Source organism: Saccharomyces kudriavzevii (assembly GCF_947243775.1).
Source record: "Saccharomyces kudriavzevii IFO 1802 strain IFO1802 genome assembly, chromosome: 4".
NCBI classification, from domain to species: domain Eukaryota; kingdom Fungi; phylum Ascomycota; class Saccharomycetes; order Saccharomycetales; family Saccharomycetaceae; genus Saccharomyces; species Saccharomyces kudriavzevii.
Genome location: NC_079275.1, coordinates 477,861 through 499,565, shown reverse-complemented (window position 1 = coordinate 499,565; position 21,705 = coordinate 477,861). Strand labels below are relative to the sequence as shown.

The 21,705-nt window shown below is 37.8% G+C and overlaps 12 protein-coding genes and 1 non-coding gene across 13 annotated transcripts; 7 read left to right on the top strand and 6 right to left on the bottom strand.

Moving 5' to 3' along the window:
- Nucleotides 1-490: 490 nt before the first annotated feature.
- SES1 (serine--tRNA ligase SES1) lies at nt 491-1,879 on the bottom strand (the record flags this gene model as incomplete). Its single annotated transcript, XM_056232403.1, has 1 exon — nt 491-1,879. The coding sequence occupies one exon, from the start codon at nt 1,877-1,879 to the stop codon at nt 491-493; it is 1,389 nt and encodes a 462-aa protein (XP_056086686.1).
- Nucleotides 1,880-3,664: 1,785 nt separating this feature from the next.
- Nucleotides 3,665-3,738, top strand: Skdi_4.trna6V. Its single transcript has one exon. It is a non-coding gene; the product is annotated as a tRNA-Val (tRNA).
- Nucleotides 3,739-3,881: 143 nt separating this feature from the next.
- Nucleotides 3,882-4,475, top strand: ATG31 (Atg31p; the record flags this gene model as incomplete). The annotated part of the gene is made up of 1 exon (XM_056232402.1): nt 3,882-4,475. The coding sequence occupies one exon, from the start codon at nt 3,882-3,884 to the stop codon at nt 4,473-4,475; it is 594 nt and encodes a 197-aa protein (XP_056086685.1).
- A 69-nt stretch (nt 4,476-4,544) lies between these two features.
- On the bottom strand, nt 4,545-5,744 carry FAL1 (ATP-dependent RNA helicase FAL1; the record flags this gene model as incomplete). Its single annotated transcript, XM_056232401.1, has 1 exon — nt 4,545-5,744. One exon carries the CDS (start codon nt 5,742-5,744, stop codon nt 4,545-4,547), a length of 1,200 nt encoding a protein of 399 aa, XP_056086684.1.
- Nucleotides 5,745-6,100: 356 nt separating this feature from the next.
- Nucleotides 6,101-6,802, top strand: DAS2 (putative uridine kinase DAS2; the record flags this gene model as incomplete). Its single annotated transcript, XM_056232400.1, has 1 exon — nt 6,101-6,802. One exon carries the CDS (start codon nt 6,101-6,103, stop codon nt 6,800-6,802), a length of 702 nt encoding a protein of 233 aa, XP_056086683.1.
- Nucleotides 6,803-7,276: 474 nt separating this feature from the next.
- On the top strand, nt 7,277-8,479 carry GCV1 (glycine decarboxylase subunit T; the record flags this gene model as incomplete). The annotated part of the gene is made up of 1 exon (XM_056232399.1): nt 7,277-8,479. One exon carries the CDS (start codon nt 7,277-7,279, stop codon nt 8,477-8,479), a length of 1,203 nt encoding a protein of 400 aa, XP_056086682.1.
- Nucleotides 8,480-8,778: 299 nt separating this feature from the next.
- MLG1 (putative acyltransferase) lies at nt 8,779-10,005 on the top strand (the record flags this gene model as incomplete). The annotated part of the gene is made up of 1 exon (XM_056232398.1): nt 8,779-10,005. The coding sequence occupies one exon, from the start codon at nt 8,779-8,781 to the stop codon at nt 10,003-10,005; it is 1,227 nt and encodes a 408-aa protein (XP_056086681.1).
- Nucleotides 10,006-10,386: 381 nt separating this feature from the next.
- Nucleotides 10,387-13,554, top strand: KCS1 (inositol polyphosphate kinase KCS1; the record flags this gene model as incomplete). The annotated part of the gene is made up of 1 exon (XM_056232397.1): nt 10,387-13,554. One exon carries the CDS (start codon nt 10,387-10,389, stop codon nt 13,552-13,554), a length of 3,168 nt encoding a protein of 1,055 aa, XP_056086680.1.
- A 187-nt stretch (nt 13,555-13,741) lies between these two features.
- DAD1 (Dad1p) lies at nt 13,742-14,182 on the top strand (the record flags this gene model as incomplete). The annotated part of the gene is made up of 1 exon (XM_056232396.1): nt 13,742-14,182. The coding sequence occupies one exon, from the start codon at nt 13,742-13,744 to the stop codon at nt 14,180-14,182; it is 441 nt and encodes a 146-aa protein (XP_056086679.1).
- Nucleotides 14,183-14,358: 176 nt separating this feature from the next.
- HED1 (Hed1p) lies at nt 14,359-14,844 on the bottom strand (the record flags this gene model as incomplete). The annotated part of the gene is made up of 1 exon (XM_056232394.1): nt 14,359-14,844. The coding sequence occupies one exon, from the start codon at nt 14,842-14,844 to the stop codon at nt 14,359-14,361; it is 486 nt and encodes a 161-aa protein (XP_056086678.1).
- Nucleotides 14,845-16,884: 2,040 nt separating this feature from the next.
- On the bottom strand, nt 16,885-18,828 carry RAD61 (Rad61p; the record flags this gene model as incomplete). Its single annotated transcript, XM_056232393.1, has 1 exon — nt 16,885-18,828. The coding sequence occupies one exon, from the start codon at nt 18,826-18,828 to the stop codon at nt 16,885-16,887; it is 1,944 nt and encodes a 647-aa protein (XP_056086677.1).
- A 262-nt stretch (nt 18,829-19,090) lies between these two features.
- On the bottom strand, nt 19,091-19,717 carry PSF1 (DNA replication protein PSF1; the record flags this gene model as incomplete). The annotated part of the gene is made up of 1 exon (XM_056232392.1): nt 19,091-19,717. One exon carries the CDS (start codon nt 19,715-19,717, stop codon nt 19,091-19,093), a length of 627 nt encoding a protein of 208 aa, XP_056086676.1.
- Nucleotides 19,718-20,040: 323 nt separating this feature from the next.
- Nucleotides 20,041-21,129, bottom strand: RPL4B (60S ribosomal protein uL4; the record flags this gene model as incomplete). Its single annotated transcript, XM_056232391.1, has 1 exon — nt 20,041-21,129. The coding sequence occupies one exon, from the start codon at nt 21,127-21,129 to the stop codon at nt 20,041-20,043; it is 1,089 nt and encodes a 362-aa protein (XP_056086675.1).
- Between the last annotated feature and the right edge of the window lie 576 nt (nt 21,130-21,705).

Below are 21,705 nucleotides of genomic sequence, written 5' to 3'. Positions count from 1 at the left end.
GCGCGGGAGAGCCACGATATCCGCATAATTGAGACAAAGGCTTTTGTTCCCGGTAGGTTTAGGTAGAAACACTAGAGCATTGGATCAGTCTTTGCCACAGTAGAATCTGCCTAGCCAGGAATTGTCCTTGCAAGGAGATATTTGCAAGGCAAAGTGCCGCGTGGCCGGAAGGACTTGAAAAATTAATTTTGAGAGAAAACTTTGGCAGATGAGTGGGTGTAACAGAAAGGTCTGGGTTATAAAGAAATATATTTCTTGAAGAGACATAGAATGTTTCTTTATTTGGTAACTAGTATCACGGGTTAGCCAACAGGATTGATTAGTAAGGGCTCAATTTCTATTTATTTTATTATTCATGAGAGCAGTAAAATTATTTAAAAGGACGTGTATGTAACTCAATCAATAAGCATGGATGAATACATTTGAATAAGAATAGTTGAACAAAAACAGCGAATATATGACGTCACTTGACCTTCACATTCTACTATATTTAGTTCTTCTTTTTCTTGTCTTTACTGGAAGTGGAATTCTTTGGTAGCTCGTTGACAAATGGCAAGAATTCTGGTTCACCTGGAATGTATTTTCTCAAGACTTCTGGAACTACCAAACCATCTTCATTTTGATAGTTCTCTAAGATACAACATAAAGCTCTCTGGGTAGCAGCCAAAGTGGAGTTCAAACAATGCACATATTTTTTTTCTCTGTCCCCCATTTTCTTTATACCACATCTAATTTCCAGGTTTCTGGATTGATAATCAGTACAGTTAGAACAAGAAACTAATTCTTTGTACTCTTTTTGATATGGAAACCAGGCTTCTAGATCGTACTTTTTGGCGGCAGCGTTGTTCAATTCACCGGAGACAATACCGACGATACGGTATGGCAACTTTAAAGACTTGTAAAACTCTTCAGAGTAAGAGATCATCTTTTCAAACTCCTCCCAGGATTTTTCTGGTTCAGTTAAGACAAACTGTTCAATTTTTTCAAAGGCATGGACTCTGAAGATACCCCAAGCATCCTTACCATGAGAACCAGCTTCTCTACGGAAACAAGAAGAGTAACCAGCATAATGAATTGGTAGTTGCTCTTGTGGCTTTTCGAACCATTCATCACTGTGATAGGCAGAAATAGGCTGTTCTGAAGTTGCAATCAAATATTTTTCATCCTCACCGTCGATAACTTTGTATAGTTCTTCATCGAATTGAGATAGTTGAGCAGTCTTGGCCATAACTTCTTTGTTCATCATAACAGGAGCTTGCAATGGGATGTAACCCTTAGCTGCTAAGAATTGTAAACCATAATTGATCAAAGCTTGGTTTAAGAAAACACCATAGTTTCTGAGAAAATAACCTCTGTGACCGGAAATTTTCACACCACGGTCTGGGTCATATCCATCCAATCTTAACAAAATTTCATGGTGGGATAGGCTGGCTGTTTTACCAGTTACAGAAGCGATGGAACCAACAGCTTCCAATTCCTCTGGCTTCCAAGTACGAACCAATTCATTGTTTTCTTCATCATTAGAGACGACAACAGATGGATGAACGATGTTACCAACTTGGAAGACCTTTCTTTTCAAGTCCTTATCCTCTTCTTGTTCCTTTTCAGTTAATTCCTTCTTAAGTTGGGTTAATTTCTCCTTTTCAGCCAACAATTCAGAGGCGTCTTCTTTGGTCTTGAATTTTAGACCGATATCTTTTTGAAGCTTGTTAAATTTCTTGTTCAATTCATCTAAATCGAATCTTGTTTTGACCCAATCTTTGTAGTCAGAAATGATTTCATCAACGATTTCGACATTGGCATTTCTAGCCTTTTGAGATTGTCTAATCAGTTCTGGGTTACCACCCTTATCTTCGATAAATTGGTTGATGTCTAACATGTCAATGCTATTGTCTGCCCTTTGCCCACCTGTCGCGAATTTATTTTGCTTCTATTATAATGTGATTAACAATATCTTGCAATTCTGCTGCTGTCGAATCTCATTCAATTATTCGAAGAAACGACAAAAAAGTAAAAAATTTTCACCACGTGATCTTTTTTTCCTTGGGTTAAATAGGAAATGAATAAAAATACAATCGCTAATGAAAATTAATACAATGCACGATGCCCAAATTTGCGTTCCGTGCAGCAGATTGTGGCCCGTTGCTTGGATTTGCTAGATAGAGCCAAATAAAATGGTTACGCACCAAATATGCGGCAAATAAACACGCTCAATGTACTGAACGGGCCCTATATTTGAATTTAGCATTTCCTGCCAACCAAGTGATCGGCAGATGCAGTTACGACTAAATTTTCTACGTTTTTACTTAATGACATGTGTAGAATTTCTTTTTTGATATACTAAGAATACCTTAATAGAAAAATCTAAATGCGACGATGAGCTTACGTAGTAATCGGAAAGCAGAGCTCATACAACTCTCTGGTACCAAGTATAATACCAGAATCCATGATATATAGATTACGGCGAACCGCACAACTACAAGTTCAACAACATTTCCAAGTAACTCTAAACATAATTCGGCCCCTTATCTTTCAATTATAACATGACGCCAGTAATAAGAAAGACCGCATAATTTCAACATCCAAAAGGTAATATGCCCTGGGATGTATAATTTCAATAAGAAACCTAGTATAACAAATAAACAACTATAACGTTGTTTTTCTTGTATAGAAGGTATCATATATGGAAATTGATCAATTCTCTCTTTCATGTCATAGCGAACTTGTGAATCAACCGTTAAAGGAAATTTTTAGAACTTCAAACCTCATTCAACCGCCCTTTACTCATTCTTACGTGTTTGGTGATAATTAGTAGTATCAATCAAGGATAAATGCAGATTTTTTTATAACTATATAGGAGAGGTGCATAAAACACACGCCGATTGTGTATATTAGATGTCACCATAATATAAATTCGAGAGTTTACAACAAGTTCAAGTTAACGACTCATATCCTTTATTAAGTTCCAAGTTGCCGTTCAGTTAACAATTCTCTAAGTCAAATTGCATCCACCAATCAGACAGCAGTTTATCATTTTTCATCTTGAGACAAATGCTAGACATATATCATTGGCCATGCAAGTGTTCCAGGATGTAAGTACGATCACTTATGTAAATAGTAATAAATCTGCTTATTCCGACAGGTGATTCTTGTATGGATCGCTATATATATATATATAATTTAGTTACGGAAAACTTGGCGTAGTGGTAGCAGGTAGCTTCGTTCTCAATGTGTATCACTCGCAACTAGTTACATTAGCAAGCTGACTTCTTGTCTTAACATTGTTGTATTACGGCCTCGAGCAATATTAGGGTCATTTAGCAATCTTGTTGATAACCGGGAGGTAACTTGTTTGCTAAGCTAGTTGTCACGATAATTTACGGAATGTTACTTATCTATATCTAATATATAAGATCTAGTTTATACTTAAAGGGTGGAAGTGCAGAATCTCGGGTCCAATTTATTTGTTCGTGCATTTATATTTCGGGTGTTTCATTTGAGCGAGGACCACGTTCTAGAATGGAATTACGAATTTGGTGATAATCTCTTGTATGACTTATATTGGTTTGTTTCAAGCAGGTTCTAATTGCGCGTTTGCAAATTGTACATTGGCTACAAATATGCTATGACACTATTGAGCTTTGTTAAACATCAATAGCTCTCAGGTCCAATGGTCCAGTGGTTCAAGACGTCGCCTTTACACGGCGAAGATCCCGAGTTCAAACCTCGGTTGGATCAGTTCTATTTTATTTTTATTCTTTTTATTGGAAGAATAATAAAAAATACATCCTATAAAGGGTTGTTACTAAAGAGAGGGTATCCCATTTACATTATCTATTGTCATTAGTGAAAGACTGCTTGAGAAATGCATATCAACTGAGATGAACATTACTGTCACCGTTTATGATAAGAATGTCAAGCACAAATTAGAAGAAAACGTTAGAAGTAGCAAGGGCCTCAGCAGTAATGATCCATCAAAGTACAATAATGAATCAAAAAGCATCGACGGAAGTGACTATGCAATGTTTCCAACCAATATAAAGTATCTATTTGAAGACAATGATGATGAAACTGTGGACTCGAGTGATACTGCTTTAACGGCAGGAATAAATCAGGATGAGGATGAACTTGAGAATGTCATAATTGTCCAGCTGGATGAATCAGGATCCCTTGAGGATATTACAGTGATAAGTGATCAATATGAGCTTTTGTCGCACAGAACAAATAGCCTCAGCTTGGAGGAAAATCAAATAAAAATGCTTGCATCACATGACGGTGACTGCAAATCAAACAATGATGGAGAAGAGGTCAGCATTGGCAGTGATAAACTTGGAATGGACCTGGACATAGAACTTGACGTGATTTCTCAATTTTGTGATTTATCTGCTCTACTTCGGGATTCAAGTTTGGATGAACTGATTAGGCTTTATGTCACACAAAATGAACAATTGCAAATGATATCACAATCCATATGAGGAAGCCAAAGCAGATAATATGAAACATGCACCCTAATGTTATGTATATAAGTCTATATTATTTATACCTTATGATAATTCTGCAAAATTTGCTGGCATAAGTTTTATTTTGATAGAGTAAAACTTCTCAATCTCTCTCAATTTTGTCGAATCTGCTCTGGTAATGAAGTTTATAGCTACGCCCTTTCTACCAAATCTGCCACTTCTGCCGATACGATGAATATAATTTTCTATTATTTCTGGCAGATCATAATTAATGACCAAAGAGACTTGTTGAACATCAATGCCACGTGCCCAAACATCTGTTGATATCAGTACTCGAGAATGACCGGTTCTAAAGTCGTTCATTACTTTATCTCTTTCTTCCTGTTTCATATCACCGTGCATAGAAACCACCGCAAAGTTAGATTGTGTTAGTCGCTGAGACAACCAATCGACTTTTTTCTTCGTATTACAAAAAATCACACATTGCGTGATGGTTAAAGAATCGTATATATCACACAAAGTATCGAACTTCCAATCTTCTTTGTCGACATTGACGATGTATTGTTTGATACCTTCAAGAGATATTTCGTCTCGCTTCACTAGGATTTTAACGGGATCATTCAAAAATTTTCTAGTTACTTCTAAGATGTCTTTATTCATTGTGGCGCTCACAACAACTACTTGGCAATTTTTGGGCAATTTAGTAAATATGTCATATATTTGTTGTTTGAAACCTAGGGTCTCACTCAATAGTTCATCAGCTTCATCTAAAATTAACATTCGGACGTTCCTTGTCTGCAACATTTGTCTTTTTATCATGTCTAGCACTCTCCCAGGCGTTCCGCTAATGACCTGACAGCCATTTTTTTGTATTTTCTTCAAATCATCTTTCAAAGTCTTACCACCTGTCATGGCGAATGCATTGACATTCATATAATCACCCAAATTTGTCACTACCTGTCCAATTTGACTTGCTAATTCACGTGTCGGAGATAATATTAGAGCCTGTAAATCCATTCTTTTCAGGTCAATAGCTTGTAAAAGACCGATCGTGAAAGTTGCTGTCTTACCTGTACCTGATTGCGCCTGGGCAATAACGTCTTTACCAGAGATAATTTGTGTAATGGCCCTTGATTGAATAGAGGATGGTGCTTCAAACCCATATGAATATATTCCTCGAAGTAAATCATCTTTTAAATTCATACTTTCAAAGGTCGAAGACACCTTTAGTTTCTTGGATGTTTTAAATTTTAATCTTTGATCTTCTTCTCTGTTGAAGGACATGTCTGGTTGGTTCTTTGGTTTTATTGTACTTCTATTTTATTATTCAACAATCTATACTCTTGGTGGCGAGGCTAATCTCAGTGTATCAAAGATTATGTATATTTCAATTTTTCTTTATTTTTTTGGGCCCTGCTATTACCTAACTCATCGCATAGAATAAAATTTTTCATCCCGGTTTGAAGTTTCCTGAACGGCAGTGAAAAAAGGAAGACTCGATCATAAAGGTTAATGAACATTGCTCTGGCGATAATTTATTTCTTTGAGCGGCACATCTAGGATACACCACAGGTGGTATATTCTCAAAAAGAAAGTTTATTTGTGCTGGCCAAGTACTAAGGCAAATATCGCAGAAAAAAATGAACGAACAAGCTGTTGAAGAAAGAAGAATTGTAGTTTCTATTGGAGGAGGGCATGCCACCGGAGTGGGCGCAATTGCAGTAGATCTTCAAAACACCTTTAAGGATTTATATAATTATATTAACATAAGAGTAATAAATCTAGACAATATGATAGAGGGAAACATCAAGAGCTACAATAGTAGCGACTATGATTTTGATAACATTCTCAACCTAGTCTATGAAAAGCATGCCATAACTTCACAAAATGATATGATACAGCATGACTATGAAGACCCAATAGATTTGATAATTGTATGTGGCTGTTATGCGTTATATGATAAACGAATCAATGAAATTTCCCACTTAAAGGTATTTTTGGATAGCGATGCGGATAAACGGTTAGTTAGTTTGATCAGAAAGAAGAATGTGGAAAGTAATGAACAGTTAGCCCAATTGATTACTGAATATATGGATCACTTGCGCCCGGAGATGCAACAATATATAGAACCCACTAGAACTTTCGCAGACCTTATCATCCCTTCCACGAATGAAAATCTGGGGCGTGCCATTCTTGTAGATGGTATAGTGAAAGCAATCGAGGAGACTAAAAGACGTATGGGAGAAGCCAGCAATACGAACAGTGACGTACGCCCACGTTTATGGGACTTCGAGGCAGAGACAATGGACCTAGAAAAAGATAGATATTACGACCTATCGTGAGGCCGCGATTCTCCGTAACCACACAAATTTAGAAATCGTTTGACTACAACTCTTACACGCACTCATCACGCAGATGTATATATTTGTTTAAGCATATACAACGGCTTACTAGAGAAAACCCCAATGCATATCAGCTCTTCGTTCAGTTTCTCGCTGTTAGAACTCAGGAGGAACTTTCACACCGTCATAACATTAGCATTTCACGCTGAACTTCCAGTTAGAATTGATCCTAACTTTGCCTTTCCGTACATGTACAGTACGGCATCATATTTTCCATCGCGGTGACTTCTTTCAGTAGGACGACTCCGCTCCGGACCCTGACTCGTGTTATCTCGAGTGAAGACTATAGCAAAAAACAAGGGCAGATTCGTCACATACTGCGTATATAAGCACGTTGAATTCAATTGCATCAACCATTGCCCAACAATTGCATACGTAAGTCTGAAGATAGATATTAGTTTGATGCACACAAGAATGTCCATGATCAAAAACATCGTGTTCAAGAGGTTCAATTCAAATCTGAAGAAAACCGCCCTTCATGATCTTCACGTGTCATTAGGCGGTACAATGGTCCCATACGCAGGTTATTCTATGCCAGTGTTATATAAGGGACAGACTCATATCGAGTCGCATAACTGGACGAGAACTAATGCTGGTTTGTTCGATGTTTCTCATATGTTGCAAAGTAAATTATCTGGTCCGCATGCTGTTAAATTCCTAAATCGTGTTACACCTACCGACTTCGATACTTTGCCCACTGAATCGGGGACATTGAGCGTTCTGTTGAATCGGGAGGGTGGTGTAGTGGATGATACTATTATCACAAAGGAAAATCAGAATAATAAATTTCATATCGTCACCAACGCTGGTTGTGCAGAGAGAGACATCGAGTTCCTTCGTGGTGAGTTGCAAAACTACCCAGCATTAGACTGTCGATGGAAGATAATTGAAGGCAAGTCGCTTTTGGCATTACAGGGTCCCAAGGCTAAAGATGTTCTAGAGCCATTATTGGAAAAGGCAGCTCAGGGCAGAGATTTAAAAGAGCTATTCTTCGGACAAAGACGCGAATTCGCCTTAAAGGATGGTACTTTGATTCAAATTGCTAGAGGTGGGTACACTGGCGAAGACGGGTTTGAAATCAGTGTCCCAAATGAGAAGGCAATTGAGTTTGCAGAGAAACTTTTGGCCAATCCAGTGGCGAAGCCCATAGGGTTAGCCGCTAGGGATAGTTTGAGATTAGAAGCCGGCATGTGTCTATACGGACATGAATTAGACGAATATATCACACCAGTTGAAGCAGGGTTAAACTGGGTGATTTCCAAATCAAGAAGAAATTTAGTAAATGAAAAGGACCGCTTCAATGGGTATGCCAAGATCATGAACCAATTAAACAATAAGGCGTACAACAGGATACGGGTCGCGTTCAAATACTTGAAAAATGGTCCAGCTGCCAGAAATGGTGTCAAGATCTTTCTGCCTGATGCTCAAACAGAAGTAGGCCTTGTTACATCAGGCAGTGCATCTCCAAGTCTAAATAACATCAATATCGGACAAGCGTATGTGGAGAAAGGCCACCACAAAAGTGGTACAGAGTTGCTTGTTCAAGTGAGGAATAAGTTCTATCCGATTGAACTAGCGAAGATGCCTCTTGTGCCTACTCATTACTACAAACATTAGACGTTATCAGGCGCGAATCGAAACGACTAAATAACCTATGCAATTTTCAAAAAAATAATTCAAAAAATATTAACTACTGTTCTAGATAAGCGTATATACAAGACACGTATGCTGAACTGCTTTATCTCTTTATATGAATATCGCATTTTGTACATGTTTGAGATCGGCTCGATCTTCTCCCCTTCGCGTTGCTATGAGGCGATGAGGAGCTAGGCTGGGTTGAGCGGTTATCTTTACTACAAAACAGCTCCGAGTTTATTTATGAAGATTGGGGAGAAGATATAAACCTATCTACAGCTATGCCTCACAGTTTAGGACCGATGAAGCAACAGCAAGGATGTTTTCATCATGATATATATCGCAAGACCAATAATGTCTTTATCCAAGCGTTGCAAAGAGTATTTATCATCTGCTTCTTCCTAATGGGTTCATTCAGTATTGTGATCTTCCAGGTCTGTTTGCAGCTAATTCTTCCCTGGAGCAAGATTAGATTACATAATGGCATGAACCAGAGCAAGAAAGCTTTCATTGTTTTATTGTGCTTGATTTTGAACATGGTTGCTCCCTCCTCTTTAAATGTGACTTTCGAGGCATCGAAATCATCGAAGAGTTCGTCGGGCACTAATTCCAGCTTCAAATTTAAAGACAGGGCTGTAATAATGGCTAATCATCAAATGTATGCGGATTGGATCTACCTCTGGTGGCTTTCATCCATCTCAAATTTGGGTGGTAACGTTTTTATCATTTTGAAAAAGGCCTTAAAATATGTCCCGTTACTGGGATTTGGCATGCAAAACTTTAAATTTATATTTTTGAGTAGGAACTGGCGAAAAGATGAGACAACCTTGACTAATAACTTGGTTTCTATGGACCTAAACGCGAGATGCAAGGGGCCTCTTACGAATTATAAGACATGTTATTCCAAGACAAATGAATCTGTTGCCGCTTATAATCTAATTATGTTCCCTGAGGGTACAAATCTCAGCCCCAAGACCAAAAAAAAAAGCGAGGCATACTGTCAAAGAGCAGGTTTACAGGACGTCCAACTAAGACACCTCTTATTACCGCATTCTAAAGGCTTGAAATTTGCACTCGAAAAATTGGCCCTTAGTTTAGATGCCGTTTACGATGTTACCATTGGATATTCTCCAGCCTTGAGAACAGAATATGTCGGCACCAAATTCACTTTAAAGAAGATTTTTTTAATGGGTGTATATCCTGAAAGAATAGATTTTCATATAAGGGAATTTAAGGTTGACGAAATTCCCCTACAAGATGACGAGGTTTTCTTTAATTGGTTGCTGGGCGTGTGGAAGGAGAAAGATCAACTACTAGAAAATTACTACAACACAGGCCAGTTTAGAAGTGATGACGAAAATAGGAACCGGTCGGTCGTGATTACCAAGCAAACAGACGGATTCCAACATGATGCATCAGCCCCACGCATTCTTTCATATTACGGAATCCTTGCCTTTCTTGTTCTTCTATTTACGATGAAGAAAATCTCCGAGTTCACATTGCCCTAACGCGAATGTCCCCATGTTTTCCTTTCGCCTTATATCCAGCTTAAATATCCGCAACAGTAGAATAGTACATAAGTAATACCTGCTTCTATATCAATTATTAACGACACTCCTTTTAATCTCATCGCAAGAAGTGTCGCTGCCCCTCCAACTTCGCGCCGTTTCGCATTTTTTTTTTTTCAGTACAGGATCAAGACGGAAAATACTTTTTTCTTCTTGTTTGTCTCTGTTGGTTGGGTTATAACTCCAGCAAAAAAGAAAATCTAAGGCTGACCCTATATTATCAGAATCGTTTTCTATCCCCTTTCTTTTACTCTGTATATATTCCTAGCTTCTCCTCCTTCTTTCATTATTTTGCATACATAGAACTAAAGCCAAAAGACTATGGGTACCTCTGACAAAATTCATGATAAAATACCCAGTACATCGAGAGAACAGCAGCAACCCTTTCGCCCAAACGAACCAGAAGAGTGCATAACAACGCTAAAAGATCTTAATGTTCCTGAGACGAAGAAACTTTCTTCAGTTTTACATGGTAGAAAGGCAAGCACATACTTAAGAATCTTTAGAGATGACGAATGTTTGGCTGATAACAACAATAGTGGTAATAGTAACAATAGCGGATCTTTGTCATGCGCGGGCAAAAAACCAAGAACAAAATCAACTTCGAAATCAATTTCAGAGGTCTTTGATGAAAAACCAAGTCCAGAAACTTCGCCTTTTCCACCGTCAACTCCCATTTTATTAAACCACGAGGAACCGGCAATTAAGCCCAACAAGCACGTGGCGCACAGCATTAATATTAACGCGAGTGATGAGAGGGGCCAATGCTGTGATGAGGGAAACGACAAACAACAATCATCCCAACCACAGGCGATACATCGACAAACTTCTTTAAATCCAAGCCAAAATATAGATGAAGAGTGTATTTCACCTAAGTCTACCCATCAGGATACTCTACATGGAATTTCAGAGGACCTAAAACTGAAACCTGTTTCCTCTGCAACGTACTATCCTCATAAAAGTAAAGCTGGTTGTGGTTATGAAGAAAAGGATAAAATGGAAAATGATATCGATACTATTCAACCTTCCGCCATAAACTTTGCATCTAGTATTGCAACATTTCCTCGGACGTATAATAGACATACCTTAAAGGTGAAGGCTCATTCAAGTTTATCACAGTCCTTAAGGCAGGAAAATATTAATAACTGTAGTAGCAATAATAATGTTCAACGATTCGTCCAACAAAGCAAACCAATCGAAGATCAATACAAACCCGTTGTACAAGATACCAAAGATGAGCAAGTGGAAGAAGAAGAAGAAGAGGACGAACGTGAGGATGAACATAGAGAATATCCCTTGGCGGTCGAACTAAAGCCATTTACAAATAGGGTTGGGGGTCACACTGCCATATTTAGATTTTCGAAGAGAGCGGTTTGTAAAGCCCTCGTAAATAGAGAAAACAGATGGTATGAGAATATAGAATTATGTCATAAAGAATTATTGCAGTTTATGCCGCGTTATATTGGTGTCTTAAACGTTAGGCAACATTTCCAATCAAAAGATGATTTTTTGAATGACTTGGGTCAAGAAGACAACGGTAACGACAACAAGAATAATAATAATAATAATAGCAAACACAAATACACAGAAGATAATGAATATCACAACAGTAACGACGATGTTTCACTTAACGCGGAACTTACCGGAACTCCCCTAACCCACATTCATTCATTCCCCTTGGAACATTCATCGAGAGAAATACTCGAAAAGGTGCATCCTGGAATGGAAACTATTCAGCAGCACGTCAAGAGATCACTGTCGAGTTCTAATCAGCCTTTTTTATTACCTGAGGTAGTTTTGAATGATAACAGACATATTATACCAGAATCCCTGTGGTACAAGGATTCTGATTCTCCGAATTCGGCACCGAATGATTCATACTTTTCTTCCTGCTCTTCCCATAATTCCTCTTCTTTCGATGACCATAGCAATATGAGCAAATTGAAAAGGCGTGATTCCGGATCTACTATGATTAATACAGAATTGAGAAATTTAGTAATAAGGGAAGTATTTGCACCAAAATGTTTTAGAAGGAAAAGAAATTCTAACACAGTTACGATGGGAAACCATAATTTGCGCTCAGAGTCCAATCAGCCTTCTCTCATACAAAAATCAAGAGCGTCATCTCATGATGCATCGAATACATCCGTTAAGGCTCTTGATGATTCATCCTCACTAACGAATTTACAGATGGACAATTCAAATTCCAATTCTAATTTACAGGGTCCGTTTTTGAAGAAATCACTCCATGAAAAAATATCCAATGCATTAGAAGGATCGCATTCAGTAATGGATTTGAAGCAGTTCCATAAAAACGAACAGATAAAACGTAAAAACTCATTTTGCAATTCTTTATCTCCCATTCTCACTGCAACTAATTCCAGAAATGATGGCGAGTTTATTTCTTCCTCGGACCATGCCAGCAACGCACAAGATGGTGTGTTTGATATGGATGAGGATACGGAAAACGATACAATAAATATGGCTAACCACGGGAATCATGATGGCCCCGGTAAGAACATGATCATAAAATCATTGGGGTATAACGTTACAAATGATTATAGTCACCATGATATCGAATCAATTACGTTTGAAGAGACTTCACACACCATTGTCTCAAAATTTATTCTATTAGAAGATTTGACAAGAAACATGAATAAACCCTGCGCATTGGATTTGAAGATGGGGACAAGGCAATACGGCGTAGATGCTAAGGGAGCTAAACAACTATCCCAGCGTGCCAAGTGCTTAAAGACTACCTCTAGAAGATTAGGCGTTAGGGTTTGCGGTTTAAAGGTTTGGAATAAAGATTATTACATCACTAGAGACAAATATTTTGGTAGAAGAGTTAAGGTCGGTTGGCAATTTGCTAGGGTTATTGCACGATTTTTGTATGATGGTAAGACGGTTGAAAGTTTGATAAGGCAAATTCCAAGACTTATCAAACAATTAGATACTTTGTACTCTGAAATTTTCAACCTGAAAGGTTACAGATTATATGGCGCATCTTTATTACTGATGTATGATGGCGATGCTAATAAAGCGAATTCTAAAAGGAAAAAAGCCGCAAATGTCAAAGTCAACTTGATCGACTTTGCACGTTGTGTAACCAAAGAAGATGCCATGGAATGTATGGATAAATTCCGCATACCACCAAAATCACCGAATATAGAAGATAAAGGATTCTTGAGAGGTGTAAAGAGCTTAAAGTTTTATCTGTTACTAATCTGGAATTACCTAACTTCTGACGTGCCATTAATTTTTGATGAAACAGAAATGAATAACATGATAACTGATGAAACAGATTCAGATATTACAGGACACAACAGCAAGTTTAACAAAAGATGGGATTGGTTGGACGAATTTGACCAGGAAGATGAAGAAATGTATAATGACCCAAACAGTAAGCTAAGGCAAAAGTGGAGGAAGTACGAACTCATTTTCGATGCTGAGCCAAGATACAATGACGATGCTCAAGTTAGTGATTGAAAAGGAAAGAAAAAATTCTTTCTGCTACACTCATTCCCCCTCCATGCATGCATTCATCCATTCCAACTTTTCATTTATTTTGCTTGCATAAGTCAATATACAACGAGCATAACATATATGTCTGCAAATATATATGAGAAGATAAACGATTTTGTATTTTGTATAGAACCCGTTTATCGTAACTACAATGGAGGAAAAAGCTAGCGGAAACCGGGTAAACGTAAAATTCCCGAAAGTGTTAATCAAAAATAAACAACTACCCAAAGCAACAGAGTATAATCACTTGTTCAAAAGAGAGATCCAAGAAGTGGCAAAAAGCGTGCAAATACATGGATATATAATGGCTAGTACGTCTAATGAGGAAGATAAGTTGATAACAACGGCGGACAAGTATTTTATAGAGCAAAGGAACATTGTCTTACAAGAGATCGATGAGACCATGAGTTCGATCTTAAATGGCTTGAATGTACTGAATATATCATTAGAGAGTTCAATAGCCGTGGGGAGAGAATTTCAGTCTGTTTCGGATTTGTGGAAAACATTCTATGATGGCTTGGAAAGTATACCTGATGAAGTGCCCATTGATGAGCAAACGACACTATCTCAAGCCAAACCAACGACGAAATGAGATGTTTGATTTGTTTTTGTATATGCATGATCTGAGTCTCTTTCAATGGCAAATTAGATAAAGGGTATTTAAGATATAGATTGTAATTTAAGCATAACGATAATGGATGCGTGAACGGTGCTACTCTTAGGAATGAGTGAGCTTGTAGTCTCCGTCCTTTACCCTCCTACTCAATTTTAGCTATCTTCGGTTTTAGGCGATAATAGCTGCTTCTTGGACAAACCTACTTTGTATTTAACCTTGTTGGAATCTACTTGATATAATGTCTTGTTTGTCTCGTAAATCAAGTCTTTCAAACTTTTTTTTTTTCTTGGTGGACTCTTCTTCATTAAGCAGGGTGGCTGCTTCCCGACGGGCTCTTCTGCTGGAGCTTCTTGTTCTTCCGTTACTTTGTTCGTATCCAAATCAGTATTTTCAGCGCTGGGACATTCGATTTGCTTACCCTTAACCAGACCTTTGGCGTGAATATGCTGCTTTTCCAATTCCAAGTTGAACAGTTTTCTTTCCACAACATTGATATTAACCACGGATGATGTCGTAGTCGACCTTCTGTTTCTTCTCGAAGGGCCGGTTTCAGTATATGGGGGTTTTTCGGCACCGGTGTATTCCCTTAGTGGCGTTACCACAGTGGTACAACTCCTTCTGTTTGATCTGTGTTGCATCACTTCAATCTTCCTTTTTTTAGTTGTTTTCACCTCGTTGTTGTAGTTTGTAAGGGTTCTCTACTTGGGCGGCTACTAAAATAAGTAATTTTTTTTTTTAACGGAGTCCAACCAGGGTTATGTAGGCCGGCAATAAGCCATGCTAAACTCACAGAAATAACAAGGTACCCTAAAAGGTAATACTAAAGTGAATATAAGCTGATACCTTGCTTTAGTCCTGAATCCTTGCAATTCTTCATTAGAAAAGCGCACACGTTGCTATTTGAAGAATACCTAACGCCAATATTAAGAAAAGTCCCATATGATATATACATAGTCACCTACGATTATTCTTTAAACCTGCGGTTGTCCACAGACTAGTATAACTTAAACACTCTTGCCTCTGAACGACTGAGTAATGGACTTGTCCTTTGTGATTAGTGAACAAGGATGGCGGCTATAGTCGTTCGCAACGAATATCGAGAACATTATCCAGCTATAGGAAATCACAGGTTAAGCTATTACGTGCATGTATGGGAATCGAGACAAGTTAAGCCATAACGGTGTTTTCCTCCTCCTCGCCGGCATACATCATTTGATATCGTGCATACTGATAATTATTATATAATCTTTGAAGGCGTGCGCTTTGGTGAAAGATCGTCAAGTTCAATTTTTGGGTGTGACCACAGGATACTGTGGTATGCTGCTAGAAACTTACCAACGTCCACCAATTTAATGATGCTGATATTGCGAATCACGCCAAATTACCGAACAAAACGGGGCCTATGGTGCAATGGAATTTTATCGTCTTGCTGGATCATGTTATGGTAGTGGCAGTTGGTGAGGAACTTATCTTTGCTAATCGTCTCTAACTTTTTGAAAGGCGTATGCCCTTTCTTCTGGCACTGTGAGCGAAAATGCAGGTGATGAGAATTTCCTCGAACGTAATTTCAGAACTCGGCACCTTGTGTTTTGAAAAGTTTTCGATATTATAGATAGATTGGCATGCGCCTTAGCATCTTTTTTAATTACCTAATTCGTTGGTTTATGTGCGTAGTACGAGAATTATTCGAAGAGTAAATGAACATTACCATGTATATTTGATTTCTTTGTTGGTTTTTTAAGATATTCGTTAGCAGAAATGTTCATTAAAACAAATAAAATGTTTCCATTGAGGACAATCTTTGCAAACATTCTTGCCGCTTAAGTAATTGGCATATTTACTATAGTGCAGCGTCGTAGAAGAAACACCCTCGACGACGTTCCAGTTCCAAACAATTTGAATTCATTCCATAGTGTTTTTGCCTCAGTTTCCAGATTTTGCGATATATTGAGTACTATTAGTACCTTTATGATGAAAATTAGCTTTCTCATTCGTATTTTTTTCTGTTACACTGTTTCCATTGCTTTGTCGTGTTGTTCGTTGTTAATTACTCGGGACTCTTATGCTTGGGCAAAAGGCTCAAGTCCTCTTAACCTTTTCCTGTTTTTGATCATTTTATGGAGGTAGTTATTCTCATTAATCTTTTCTTTGCGTCCTTTCTCTCAGATGATTAATATCTCTAACTTAGGGATATTCCGATCTATTACCTTTTTTCTCAGGACATCACGCCACGATTAGTCAAGTCAAGATAAATCAACCCAAAGCTTATGTTCAATACATTGTATTACTTAACTCTTTTATCATGCTTTTATGGCGATCCTGGTAGATTAAGCGGTCAAGGCATTACTTCCTAACTAATTATTATCACTAGTGTGCCAGCGGGGAATTAAGAAGGAAGTCAAAGTAATGATATGGGTTACTCATCAAGTAAAAAGTGTTATAGGAATGTGAAGAGTAGGTCAATGGGCTCCCTGACGTTCCTGACAATTTTGAACGCATCCGGAGCGAAAAAGTTAGTCAAGTAGGTCAAAGGTTTAACGCGGGAGTCTTTCCTATGCGCGAAAAACAAATAATAGCCTTTGGGCGGTTTGAAAACTGCATCATCAGTAAGCTGAGGATACTTTCTTTGCTTTTTCTCTTTTTCTATTGAGTTAGGAATAATGCAATATATATTTATGTTAAATTGTACTTTTTTTCTTCTCATGGATTGATCTTAAATAGTGTAAAGCAATCTCGATTTTACTCGAAATACCTTCATTAAATTGTGAGGTTTCTGATTCGAATGCTTCTAGTGCTACTGTTAATGTGTTGAGCTCCCATGAGTCTAAATAATCGCCTTCTTTGCGCTGATTAACTACGAATGCAAAATTTAAGTAGAATAAACCTTGCATTAACCTGTTTTCAACTTCAGAATCATCACGAATCATTTTAAGAAAAGTTGCTCTCATATTATGCCATAATTCATCATCAACTTCCAGATCGCAATTTTTTCCCCCACACAGATTTAGACATAGCCCCAAATGTAAGAGAACATTATCGACTTTCGCATCGATCAATGGATGTATGCCCTTCAAAATTGTATTCATTGAGTCTTGGAATATCATATCCATGCTCTCCCACAATTTGTGATTATGTCCTTCCATATTAGTTAGCAAAATTAAAGTTCTGATAAAATAATCATTATCAATCATATTCTTGAACTGGTTATTTAAATTGCTAATAACACCATCGAATATATCAGGCTGTTTAATGAATATGAGCCCAAATTTGGAATCTGACATCATTTTTTCTAACAGCGGAATCAATTTGATAACATGTTGATTAAATAAATCCCTATTCGAAGCAATGATCGAGATTCGTTTAATCATGCTCGCCGAAAACTTTCCATACATTTCCCAGAGTGATAACGAATAATAAAGACCTGTCTTGAACTGAGTCTCCTGGAGGAAGTCCTCAAAATTCAGGTGTGATAATTTATTGATACGCCTATTTTTTCTGCATATACTACCTTCATTTCGACTCAATTCAATAGAGAAGCTCTCAAAACTAGGTGGGAAATCGCATTGCGATTCACTGACTTTACCTAATAGATAACCCTGTAATAACATTAATTCAGGAAAATCTAACTCAACTCGAAAAAAACTGAGGCTAATTATTTCCTTTTTGAAATATCTTCTCGCATATTGGAAAAACCCGTCATCATTGATTATCATCAATGATAAATTCAAAAGTTTCTTGAAATAGTCGTTAATTGACCCTGAATCATTAACACTATTTTTAGAATTCGATAGAAAAAAGTCAATATCATCTTGGTATTTAATTGTGTCTCCCATGTTTTTCAATTCATTGTAGTGATTTGTTGAAGTCAACCCTTCCTTTTCAGAGTTATCGCCGTAAGGATTATTTGTGGGTACTGCATTAGCTTTTTGATCATCCTCTTCCTCCTCTGCCATTTCATTTTCTTTATTTTTGCTTATTAGTATTGTTCGGGATTTACCGTATTTTCTATCTTTGGATGTGAGCATATTTTCTCCTTCCTCAACGTTGTCTTTGTTTAATTCATTCTCGAACATTTTATTTAATACGTCATCGTCAGCTCTCGGTAGATTTAATATGAACTCGTTGATATCATTGTATATCTGTTTTATTGATTCTGACTCATTCTGCATCATAAGATTGCCCTCATCTTGTAGGTTTGGTTCAATTGAGGACGCTGTGCTTGCGTCATGTCTTTGGTATGTCCTTCTTCTTTTTGTTTTAGATATTTTTGAACCATCAAGAAAATTAAACGCACTTAATTTCTCTTTTTTTATAGATGCAATGGAGGTATCATCACTCCTGGTTATTTCAGTATTTTGAGTACTCCCTTTTGGATCCACTGATAAAATGGCATCCTCATTAGTACCATCAGGAGAAGGCGAAACATCCTCAGTAATTCCACGTTTGTCCAAAAATCCCTCAAACGGATCATCCGCAACACTGCTAGACATGGTAGAACTCATGTCAGGAAGAGCAGAATTTACATCGTCATCACTAAACTCCACATTAGAAGATGATAACGATCCCCTATTAGATCGAAAAGACGTTCTGAAAACTGGACCCCTCCTGCCATATGTTCTCATTTTATTGCAGCTGAATGTACTTATATTAATATGTGGTTCCTTTATCCAATTGTTTCCTTACGTTTTTTCCCTGTTCACCATGAAATTATACTTCGTTAGCAGTAAAGTCGCGTAAAACTAGCATAGCCTGTTTAACCAAATTTTACAAAATTTGCCCAAAAAAGTTCCATTAAAAATAAAATGAGAAAACACGAAATTATATTTTATATCTTGTTCTCTATAAGATTTACATATCGCGAAGATTTGCCTGGAGGAAAGTTTATTATATCTTTTGTAAGTAACCTTGCTGAATCAGCCGCTCTACATCAGACTGCCTTACAAAAAATTGAGAATCTTTAATGAGATTAAACACACCATACTCAGTTTGAATCTCACCAGCGTCTTTCAGCACTCTGACATCGATGAAAACATCGCTTGGAGGCACCAAAGAGCCAGATAAATCGATATCGGCCAGATCACCACTTTTCAGGTCCGTGATTAAATCCGAGTATTCTTTCAAATACTCCTGTTCTTGGTGAGAAAGATCGTTTGCATCCTGTTGACTAACAGCAATATTACTCATCAAGTCTACACTATTATTATTCCAAGCCATAGAACCCAGTATATCGGTTCTTAATTTTTGGTATGCTAAGAGACATCTCTTGTTCCGTTCCATACATAATAAAGTGACAAAATATTGACATTTCGCTACCTTATTATCCAGCATTCCCAGTTGTTGTTGTTCCTTTAGGTATTCCGTATTTTTACGCAAATTTGAAATTTCCTTCAGGATATTTCGCACTATATCTTCATGATACATGGGTAGATTAACATCTTGATTATTTCTTGTGTACAGTTGTTTCGTTCTTTTGGCCTCTAATACCAATTTATTAGCTAAGTCTCCATACATGATTCCCTGTGACTTCGGGCTATTAATAAATGAATGATTTCTCCTCAAATCTATATACTTTTACTAGTTAGAATACGTGAATTTTCGCGCCGCTACAATAATAAACAAAAATCACCCAAACCTAGAAGACGCTCTGCTAGAAAAAAAATGATCTGAAATATTCAACTAGGTTTTTTGATCGCTTTCTGCAGATGTTACATTTGCTTGCGTTGCAGCTATTAAGTATGATACAACAGCTATGTGGAGTTTAATAAAAAAAAAGTTTGATTAAAAATTAATAAAAAAAATACTTAGATTAGAATCAAATTTCAAAATTATAAAGATTAGTCGTGCTTCAAAGTTTCATTGAAGACAGCAGCTGGCTTGGTACCGGTCTTTTCAGCTTTCTTGGAACCTAGCTTTTCGGCAGCAAAGACCTTGGCGTATGGGTTCATTCTCAACAAGATTTGCTTGTTCTTCAATGGGTTCTTCTTCAAAACGTGGGTACGCTTTTGAGTAGCTTGGCCAGCTGGTCTAACAGCAGATTGGATTTCAGAAGAGTTGATGATTCTGGTGACATCAGAAGTGGAGATGATGTGGGATGGCAAAGTGTAACCGACCTTGGAGGAGGCAACAGTTTCGGAACCCCAGACTTGGTCCAACTTGGAGAAGGCAGCTTCAGTCCAGATGACAAATCTACCCAAGTGAGCACCTGGAGCCAATTGCAACAAGTTCAAAGAAGCAACGTTAGCGGTTTCGACACCTGGAACGTTTCTCAAAGCCTTGACAATACCGTTGTCTTCAGCGTAGACAACTAATGGACCTCTTCTTTGAGTCCATCTTCTGTTTCTGTACTTACCCTTACCGGCTCTCAATTTCTTGGACTTCAAGACCTTCAATAAGTCGGAGTGAGCACCAACAGCCTTCAAAGCAGCAACGGCGTCCTTAGTCTTTTGGACAGATTCCAAGTCAGTGGAGACAACCAATGGGATTTCTGGAATCTTTTCGACTCTGTGACCTCTGGCCAAGACCAAAGAGGCAACGGCAGTAGCAGCAATAGCAGAAGCAGTGGCGTAACGCTTTTCGTTGTGGTTAACCTTAACGTTCCACTTTCTCCAGGTCTTAGTTGGAGCAAACATACGACCACCACGACACATGTTACCGAAGGCACCTTGACCGGATCTACCGGTACCACCACCACCAACTCTTGGAATACGAGCGACGGCACGACCAGTACCCCAGGATTCGGCAGAGGTTTGGTGACCAGCCTTTTCAGAGACAGCGTAAGCTTGTCTCTTGTTCTTGTTCACAGAGGTGAAAACAGTGTGGACAATATCTGGACGGATAGGAGCGGAGAAGACAGCTGGCAATGGCAAGGCATTGGCAGTAGCTTCACCAGTTAAAGAGTGTACAGTAACTTGTGGACGGGACATTCTTATTTGTTTGTTTTATGAGTTGATTACCAATATATAAACAAATTGCAATATTCATAATCTACTGCTTACAATTAAAATTGGAATGCATTGAAAATCTGGCTGAAAATTTTCTTCATTGTACGCTTGAAAAAAAAATTATGAAAGACGGTGCGTCTCTGCAGTTGTTTCGTGAAACATGATATTTCTTACTGAGCAAATATACGCTCACGTGTTTTAAAGTTATTATAAGCAAGCGAAGCATTTACCACATGACATTCTTAAACAGGAAGTGTACTAAAGAGAGCGTTTCCAAGTTTGTTTATGATCTCATCCAGCTTCGGGCATTCGAATCATCCTCGCAGTCCAAATATTTTGGATTTAAAAATCTTGTAAACCACCAGGATTTCTGTATATGAGGGCTCGTAAAGTAACGATATGTTTCAAATAAGGAATATTTTACAGGTGTGAGTTAGTCCATTGCTATTTACTGTATTTAATATAGCTATTGGAGCGGTCTGTGGGCTGAAAAGGTATTCCTCATATTCTTCAAGTAATCGAGAACAACATAGTGTAAAGGAAGATGAACGAATACCG